At 45.4% G+C, this 10,042-nt stretch overlaps 1 protein-coding gene across 2 annotated transcripts in view; it reads right to left on the bottom strand.

Moving 5' to 3' along the window:
• The window catches only part of Crk (CRK proto-oncogene, adaptor protein), a 27,646-nt gene extending 18,645 nt beyond the window's left edge, over positions 1–9,001 (bottom strand). For both annotated transcript variants that reach the window (XM_031354132.1, XM_031354133.1), the window contains exon 1: positions 8,603–9,001. In XM_031354132.1, coding sequence (XP_031209992.1) covers positions 8,603–8,843 — 241 coding nt within the window. In that variant the 5' untranslated portion in view covers positions 8,844–9,001. The remainder of the gene's footprint in view (positions 1–8,602) is intronic.
• Positions 9,002–10,042: the final 1,041 nt, after the last annotated feature.

Here is a 10,042-nt window from a genome sequence, read left to right as displayed (position 1 = left end):
CACACACACACACACACACACACTCCCCTAACCCCCTTCACCTACTGCTGGGTGTGCTTCTGTGAGGCTAGGAGGAGGGCAGGGCCTGGAAGACCCAAACATACCACTAAGGCAAAAACACCTTTGAAAGGTGAGTGCAAAAGAATTTTATTGATTGATTGATTGATTGATTGAGATCAGATTTCTCTGTGTAGCCCTAGCTGTCCTGAACTCACTCTGTAGACCAGGCTAGCCTCGAACTCATCTGCTTCCCTAGCATTAACAAAACTTTTAAGACAGTCAGTTTCAGAAGCTCCTCTAGCACACAAGTAAGACATGGGCTGGAGAGACAGCTCAGCAGTTAAGCATGCATGCTGCTCTTGCAGAGGATTGGTTCTGATGAGCTACAGCAACTGTAACTCTGGTTTCAGGAGACCCAACACCCTTCTCTGTCCTTCAAGAGCACCAGGCACAAAAGTAGTGCATATACACACATAGATAGGCAAAGCACATAAATCTTTGTTTTTTTCTTTTTCTTTTCTTCTTCTTCCTTTTTTTTTCTTCCAAGACAGGGTTCTCTGTATAGCCCTGGCTGTCCTGGAACTCACTCTGTAGACCAGGCTGGCCTCAAACTAAGAAATCCGAATGTCTCTGCCTCCCAAGTGCTGGGATTAAAGGCATGCACCACCACTGCCCCACTTGTTTTTGTTTTTGTTTTTCAAGGCAGGGTTTCTCTGTGTGGGTCTGGCAGTCCTGGACTCACTCTGTAGACCAGGCTGGCCTTGAACTCACAGAGATTCCCCCTGCCTCTGCCTCCCAATGCTGGGATTAAAGGCATGGGTCATCGTGGGCACAAAGTATTTTTTTTAAAAAGCCAAAGATAAGTTGTTTCTTGTTCCAGTGCTACTAATGCTGCATGGTATAAACCAGGCTCACTGGCCTTTTCTTTTGCCTTGGCAATCCCAACTATCAAAACACAAGCAAAGCAGCAAACAAAACCTTTGACATACTTTCCCTGTAAATCATTCTAAGTTGGTGCTAATATTACAATAAAAGAGGGACGCCTGGTGTGAGGACTGTGGGCAGTCAGATATACGGGGCAGGAAAACCTCATTGATTCAAACTCCAGAAGGGAAGAAAAGGGAAAAGAATGTACATAAGTCACAGATAAGCCCAGACCTCACCACAGCTATGCATCTGGGTTCCTTTCCCTCTACTCCAACCACAAAGACCAAAGGCAGGAAGCCGAAGGAAGAGAGAGGGAGGAGATGCTTGGTCGTCTAGAGGGCAGGACTAACTACAGAATGCACAACTGTCTCTACATCAAACGAGATTCTGAACCTAGGTCCTCACACAAGTTTCAATTTGAGACAGGTTCTTACTAAATTGCCCAGACGAGCCTTGAACTTATTCTGTAGCCTAGACAAGATCCTTAATGTGTGAATCCTCTTGCCTCAGCCTAAAAAGGGGCTTGAATTATATATAGGTTTACATCACTAGGCCCAGCTTGAGTGTGCAGTTATGAATTGACATATCAAAGAATAAATATTAGGGACTGGAGAGATGGCTCAGTGGTTAAGAGCACTGACTGTTATTCCAGAGGTCCTGAGTTCAATTCCCAGCACCACATGGTGGTACAACCATCTGTAATGGGATCCGATGCCCTCTTCTAGTATGTCTGAAGATAGTGACAGGGTACTCACATAAATAAATCTCTTACATAAATATTAGCCGGGTGTGGTGGTAAATGCCTATAATAACAGAACTTAGGAGGCAGAAACAGAATGAATGTCCTTATTTCCTGGCCACCCTGGTCTACAAATTGAGTTCCAGGCCAGCCAAAGCTACATACTGAAACGAGAAACTAAATAATTAAGTAAAAATATAAATAAATAAGCAGACAACTGGGATTATTTTAAGTAGGTACTTCTCTATTATTTGCAAAACCCACTACTTTTAAGCTGTTCAGGCCTCGGGCAACATCAGTTTTTACAATATCATTCCACAAAGAATTCATAACACCTGAGGGCTCTGTGCTAAAACAGGCCCAGTTACTTCTGGCAAAATCAACAACAGCTGCTACACTAAAACCTTTCCAAAAATCTCACAGCTTTTCCTCTGCCCCTCATTACCAATCCTTTCCTCCTCCTCCATTACCTATGGCATTTACAGAAGTTGCATAAATAGATGACTACCCACTACTTGTCCAAGGAGTAAAGGCTGCTGCCTTCCATCCAAGAAGGGGTTCTGCAGACTTGAGGAAGCCCGGCTGGTAATGTATGCCTATAAACCCCAGTATTTGGGAGGCAGAAGCAGGAACATCAGGAGTTCAAGATCATCCTTGGTTACACAGGGGAGTTCCAAGCCAGCCTGGGCTACATGAGACCATTTCAAAAAATGTAACAAATATTAACAATAAAAAAGTGAAAAGATGGGCTGGAGAGATGATTCGGCGGTTAAGAGCACTGACTGCTCATCCAAAGGTCCTGAGTTCAAATCCCAGCAACCATCTGTAATGAGATCTGACGCCCTTCTGGGTGTGTGAAGACAGCTACAGTGTACTTACATATAATAAATAAATACATCTTTAAAAAAAATGAAAAGGCTGGGCAGTGGTGGCTTTAATCCCAGAACCTGGGAGGCAGAGGCAGGTGGATTTCTGAGTTCGAGGCCAGCCTGGTCTACAGAGTGAGTTCCAGGACAGCCAGGGCTACACAGAGAAACCCTGTCTCAAAAAACAAACAAACAAACAAACAAAAAATGAAAAGACTATGCAAACAAACAAACAAACAAAATCTTACAAAAATCTCTGCTTTAAAGGAAAGGGGACAAGAAAAAAAAAAAGAACAATGGCAAGGAGGCCAGTGAACTGGCTCAGCAGGTCTAGGGGCTTGCCATACAAGCCTGGTGACCTAAGTTCCATTCCTGAAACCTACATGACTATGACTATGGAAGGACAAAACCCAGCTCCCACTAATCTCCACACTTCAGCACATGCACCCGTCAGAATAACAGTAAAAATTTACAGTAATTATATTAAAAGGTGCTGGTGGTAAGATGGCCCAGCAAATAAAAGCATTTGCCACCAAGCCTGACAGCCTTAGTTGATCCCCAGAACTCACATGGTAGAACAGACTCCCACAAATTTTTCTGTGATCCCCATCCCAAAGCACTTAATGCATCCAATATATACACAAAATAAATGTACAAAAAGTGGCTGGTATATCATAGATACTCAACAAGACTAAAATTTGGCTTCATCCTTCCCTGAAACCCTTTCAACTCCTTAAGAAATGTTCAATTTCAGGCTGGGCGATGGCTCAGTGAATGGAGCTTGATGCACAGGCACAAGGATCTGAATTTAGATTTCTAGCATCCACAGTGAAAAGCCAAATTTGGTGACATGCTCCTGTAAACGCAACACTGGGAGACTAACACTGAAGGATCCCATGGGGGGGGGGGGGCAGTTTAGTGGCTAGCCAGACTAGTCATTTGATGAGATTCAGGTATAGTAACAGATCACTTCTCAAAAAAATAAATGGCAAGCAATAGAGGAAGATGCCTAACCTAACATCCACCTCTAGCCTTCACACCTAGGGACACACAAATACACACACATTACAGACCTAACTCAAAGAAAATTTCCATTCACCCAAAAATCTTTGAACTACACTTTTTGCCAGCGAAGGTAACACAGTATCTCGGCAATCCTAGAAAAGCAGTACAGTCGGACAAACTCAGAATTCACTCCAGGAAATTTGCAATTCACAGAAGTTAAGTAAAGCTGTAGCCAGTCCTACAGTTAATAGGTTTCTATTTTATCTTACCATGGGACTTTTTTTTTTTTTTGCATAAAGCTTGTTGGTAGTCAGTAACTATTAAATAACTTCTCTGTAGAGCAGCTGAGAGATGGCTCAGCAGTTAAGAGCACATGCTGCTTTTGCAGAGGACCTGGGTTCAGTTCTCAGCACTCACAATAGTAGTTAGTACACAACCAATCCAATTCCAGAGAGTCTAATGCCCTCTTCTGGTCTTAACAGGCACTGCATGTACATTATATACATAGATACATACATACACATACTTTACACTTGCAGGCAAAATAACCATATACATAAAATTAATATCTTTTTAGGGCTGGTGAGAAGACTCAGTGTTTAAGAGCACCAACTGTTCTTCCAAAATCCTAAGTTCAAATCCCAGCAGCCACATGGTGGCTCACAACCACGTATGAGATCTGACACCCTCTTCTGGTGTGTCTGAAGACAGCTACAGTGTACTTATTTATAATAATCAATAAATCTTTGGGCCGGAGCAAGCAGGGACTGAACAAGCGGGGCTGACCAGAGCGAGCAGAGGCCCTAAAAGTCAATTCCAAACAACCAGATGAAGGCTCAGAACTATCCATACAGCTACAGTGTGTACTTGTATACATAAAATAAATATTTTAAAAAAAAGTATCTTTTTAAAAAGAAAATCAAGAAAGAACTTCCCTGGAACCATTCATTAGAGGGATACCCTGACCATCTCCAAAATGAGGTAGAGGAGCATAGCCAGGACCTTGTGCAAGTTAAGCAAACACTGTATCAGTAAGCTATATCCTCAGCCCAAGGCAAGGTCCGAGGCCCCCTCACCCACCTACTAAGTAACAGGTGGAAAGCTTTGGCTGCCCACTCACAGCAATCGAAACTCTGCACACCCAAGGCTCTCAACCTCAAGCCCTCTCCCCTTCTCTGCTCAGCATTGCTGCCTAAGAGGTCGCATGTTCACCAACCACACTGCATGCCAGAGAACCCTGCACAGCTGAGAGGTTTTCCATTTCACTGCAATTCTCTTCTAACATCATTTTTAAGATTAAATTTATAACCTATGCCTTTATGCAATATGCTTGCTACATTCAAGTGTCTTATATATTACATATAAATCCATTTACTCATTACAATAGCCCACCCTATAAAGTATTGCTCTTTACTGACTTTCACAAATGAAGAAATTTTAGCAAAGAGTTTAAAAAACAAAAATTGCCCAAAGTTATATAAGTAAGAAATAGCAGGTGGAGCTGTAGAGATGGTTCAGCAGTCAGGAGTAGTGGCTATAACTCCAGTACCAAGGATCGAAAACACCAATGCACACAAAACAAACTAATTCCCCACACCTTTAATCCTAGCACTCTGGAGGCAGAGACAGGTGGCTCTCCGTTTGAGGTCAGCCTGAGCTACATGAGTTCTAGACCAGTCAGAACAATAGTAAGACCTTTAAATTATATGTGTAAATTATCTACCTCTACCCCCCTCCCCATGCTTCCCTCCCTCCCTCTCTCCCCATTCAAGTTTGGGTTTTGTCTTCCAATTCACTGCCTAGCCAGGGATGATCTTGCTGTGTCTCCACCTCCTAAGTGCTGAAATTACAGGCCTGTGTCACTAAGCCTGATCTGCGTGACGCTGGGGATTGAAACCAGGGCCCTCATTCTTGCTAGAATGAAAATTCTATCAATTGACAGAAGCCGGGCACACCCCTACCTTCTCATTCCGTTTAGAGGACTACCAGTCAAAGTATTATTTCAAGTAGAAAATTAGTGGGTCAATTGTTCCAAGTCTTCCTGGGAGGCTTATTTTGAAAACCAACCTTACAGAATGAGGCCAGTAAACTCAAACAAACTTCACCCTATACCTCTGGGGCACAGTAAACATGCTCCCAAGCTATAGCAGTATAGGAGATCATCTGTGAGAGCTAAACATCTATTGTAAGTTCAAATAGGGTCGTTGAACTGGACCTAACAGCTCATGCCTGTAATCTCAACAGGGAGGCAAAGGCAAGAGGATCTGCACAAGTTAGAAATTAGCCTGGTCTACACAGTGAGTCCCATGTCAGGGCTACCAAAAGATCCTATTTTAAATGAAAAAGGTTACTGGAATAAGGTGACAATCCATGGCCTATCTTACCCACGTGCCTCTTACACTGTGTGCACACAAGTGTAGTAAGTTCTAGGCCAGCCAGAACTATAGATGTGCATGAATGATGTGAGCATGTAGAGGTAAGGTCAACCTCCAGGTGTTCCTTCTTTTATCCTCCCCTGGGCTCTGAGGCTAAACTCAGATTCTCAAGTTTGCAGGGCATATGCTTCTGAGCCTGCTGCTGGCTCTTGCTATGAGGAGGGAGAAGAAGTTCAAAGCCAGCCTGATTTATGTAGAGAATTGCAGGCCAGCTAGGGGCAGAGTGAGACCCTGTCTCAAAACAAAAGAATCGAGTTTCTTATGTGCACTGCAGAGATCCCAAAGCAAATAAACAAAGAATATCAAAACTATACAGTAAGTGGTCAGCTCTCAGGTCACTGTCTAGTCTAAATTCTAGTTTACATACTAAATATTACAAGTTACTGGATTCCTATTTCCTCTTCCCCCCCAAAAAAATGAAACTATTTTAATAAATGGAGATTGCAGTATTTCACTCATTGGATTGTTTTACTGACAGTGAGTTATATAAGGCACACAACATATTCAGCAAAGCATCTAGCATACAATAATCAGTCAATGAGTGTTAGTTATTAAAATTATATATGCCTCTCCAAAACTCAAGTAATTCCTGTGTGGCTTCAAAAGAAAACCAGCTTAATGGGGAGAAGAACAGCGATTAAGTAGCCATCATAAAGACAGCAAGTGAACTGACTGCCCTACAGAGAAAATGGGGAATGTGACAGAACAAATTGCCACAAAGCCAATGAACTTTCCACACCTAGCCCACAAACTGGCAATCTTCTCCTCTCCGAGGCCAACCACCTATTTTGAAAAGGTGGAGCTACTGAGATATAAAAACCACAATGCCCAGGTATAGAGAAATATCAAGCTAATAAGCCTGCCTGGTGCTATTCCCACATTTTCTAACAAAACACAGAGAGAGCTGATGACTGAATCCCTCACCACCAACGATTGGGAATAAAACTTAGCCTGCCCAAATGCCAGGCAAATAAACTAACACTAAACTGTATCCCCAGCCACACCCCTAACATAACTTTTTATTTTGAGGCAGAGTCTTGCTAAGTTTCCCAGGATGGCCTGGAATTTGTAAAATCTTCTTGCCTCAGCCTCCTAGGTGTTGGGATTAGAAGCATGAACTATGCACTCTGGCTGAGAATTGAATTTCAATGGTAACATTTCATCTTACCACTACACTTAACACAAAACAATAGATTATTTTACAGATAGCACAAAAATAGAATTTACTTTTTTTACGGCAACTGTGTTGCATTAACATTCCTACCTGATTTTATATTATTAAACCAAGAAGACATAGAAAGGCCTAAATTTGTTAACTAAAAAAAAACCTCAATATTCAAATTTCCCCCTTAACTTGGGTGCTAACACAAAGAACCGTCTATCCCACCTCATTTGTGGCCAAAGGGAGTAAATCTAAATCAGAGCTATGCTAAAAGAGCAAGTCTGCTACAAGGCTAACCAGGGAGTCTCCATTCAGGAGGCTAGCTCAGCTCTAGGAGGAAAAAGCTTATACTTCAAACATCCAGAGAACAAGAAGCTTGGTACTGTCACACACAGAGACAACAGTAATCTCAAAATCACTGTGCACCTCACAGACTTCAAGGGCTAAGTGCATGAATTTCCTTAACATTCCCCAGACAACTGCAATAATACAGCTAAGACAGTTACAACTCAATGGTCCTTGACGAGGAAAACACAGTGGGTTAATTATTCTTGGCGTTTATCTGCCAGCCAGGTCTGTTCTCATATCCTGAAGATTGTGACCACAACACCAACTTAGAGAGCAAGAAAAGACCCAGAAGTACGTGTCTGACACTGCTTAAATCCAGGGAGACTGAAACGCCATTCACTTCCAAGGTTGTTCTCACTGGCTTATGCCTAGTTTATTTTCTAAAGGAAAAAAAAAAAAAAAACCTTCCTTCACTAATCACTTTGAAACTAGAAACTCTAGTTGCATCGGGTAGTTTTTTGGACACTTAAAACCTCTTGGACACAATTTGCCAGCTAGGCTTCAATTACGCTGGGCTTGTCACAGAAAGCTTTTTTTCTATTACCAAGTCAGTTAGTTCACCACCTTCCACAAGGGAAGAGCACGGTAAAAAGATTTTGGAAAAATGCCCAAGAAAGGAAAAAGCTGACCGGCTTCCTGAGGGTGTCTCCATCCCTCCCAGCCAGCCAGTACGTGGTGACTTCCTACCGAAGGCCACCAGGGGAGTATGGCCAAACCCGGCTCTAACGCTGCAGGAAACGTTTCAAGCCTAAAAAGCCACTTGTAGGATTAGCAGATCCATTCTGGGCACTTCTGCCAAATGATGTCCCCGTAACATCCCCATTAACTCATTGTCCCCAAGTTGCCTGGCCCTGCCCTGCCCTTGGGCCTGACCCTGGCGCCCAGCCCCACCCCGGGGCCGCAGCAGTTCCCCTTCCCCGGCTCCCAAGGCACACCCAGAGGCCTCCGTGAGCAGCTCCTCCTCCCCCACAATCCCGCTCGTCGGTGGGAACCACCTCGGTCAGAAGGCAGCTCCCCCGCCAGGTTCACTCCAGCCTTCTCTGCCCACGTCCCTCCTGCAGCAGACCAGGGTTCTACGGCCCTCACCCCCGCCCGGGCCTCCCACCCGCCTGTCCCTCACCCGGCGGAGGCTGAGCGGGCGACGGAGGCACTGGAGGGCGCGGGCCGCTGCTGTTGATGATGTAGTGGGAGACGCGCGAGTTTTCGGAGACGCTAAGCACATAGTCCCCGGGGCTGGTGCTCGAGTCCCGCACCAGGAACACCCCGTGCCGCTGGCCCTGCAATAGCGCCACCGCCTCCTGCCGGCTCAAGCGGCCCCAGTACCAGCTACTCCGCTCCTCCGAGTCGAAGTTGCCCGCCATGGCAGCCTCCGCGCCTTCACGCTGGGCCGCCGCCGGCACGCGCGCCCCTCCAGCCCTGGCGCCCGCCGCCCAGCGGACCGGCTCCGGTGTCAGCCTCCCAGCAGCGCCCGAAATGGCGGCGGCGGCCGCGGGCCTTCCCCACCGGAAATGACGTACTCTCTACCCGAGGGAGGCTGCCGGGAAGGGGACCGCCGCCCGCCATTGGGAGAAGGGAAACGGAGTCCTTGGGACCCGCAGTGCGCATGCGGCCTCATGGGCGGTGCCGCCGGGTCCAGACCCCAACAGCGGAGGGTGGGGAGGCGGAGTCTAGGTCTAAGGGGCGGAGCCTCAACCTCAGACTGTCGGATCCGTGTTTGACAGATTGGTAGGTAGGGACGGTCTTTCTCCCAAGATCTACAAGTAGCAACCCCAATAAACGGACAGAAGTAAAAAAGATGATGTGGTCCCAGGATGATAGTCGCCCTCAAAGCTCCCTGACAAGCTGGTTTCTTCCCGGCGTTTCCTTCGGCTTCCCCGGAGGTCAACTGAAGTTCTTGTTATCTAAGAGCAGCCACTGATATGGCATTTGCCTTGCAGGTGCAGAGCTGACCCAGACTGGCCTTAAGTCACTGAATTCACAGACCTAATGGGAGGGACCAGGAAACAATTAATGTCTGCTGTGATGGGTAACAGGGACACAAGGAAATCAACTGAGTAGTCCTAGAGGGACCCATAGGCTGGGTAAAGTGACTCATGACAGTAATCCCAACCATTAGGAAGTTGAGACAGGAGGATCACTGTGAGTCTGAGGCCCTATATTATAAAACCAAAACAAATAAGAGAAAGGGGTTCACAGATGAGATGGCCTAGGTTGAGTGGTTAGATGTTGAATGGAAGTGGGGAAGGGTACTTAAGGCAAAGAAAACAAAATGTCCAGCCAGACAAAAAAATGGAGTTCTCCCTACTGAGGCTCCCATATCAACCAGCAAGATTTTTTAAACTCTCAGTTTTAGCCAGGTGCCTACTTTCATTTCCTTCATGATCATCATCATCTATCTCAAAAAAAATTTTAATAAAAAAATTGGGAGGCCGGGCAGTGGTGGCGCATGCCTTTAATCTCAGCACTTGGGAGGCAGAGGCAGGCAGATTTCTGAGTTCGAGGCCAGCCTGGTCTACAGCATGAGTTCCAGGACAGCCAGGGCTACACAGAAAAACCCTGT

This window comes from Mastomys coucha, unplaced genomic scaffold (genome assembly GCF_008632895.1).
Source record: "Mastomys coucha isolate ucsf_1 unplaced genomic scaffold, UCSF_Mcou_1 pScaffold5, whole genome shotgun sequence".
NCBI classification, from domain to species: domain Eukaryota; kingdom Metazoa; phylum Chordata; class Mammalia; order Rodentia; family Muridae; genus Mastomys; species Mastomys coucha.
Note: the sequence above shows the minus strand (reverse complement) of the source record. Positions and strands in the feature narration are given on the sequence as shown.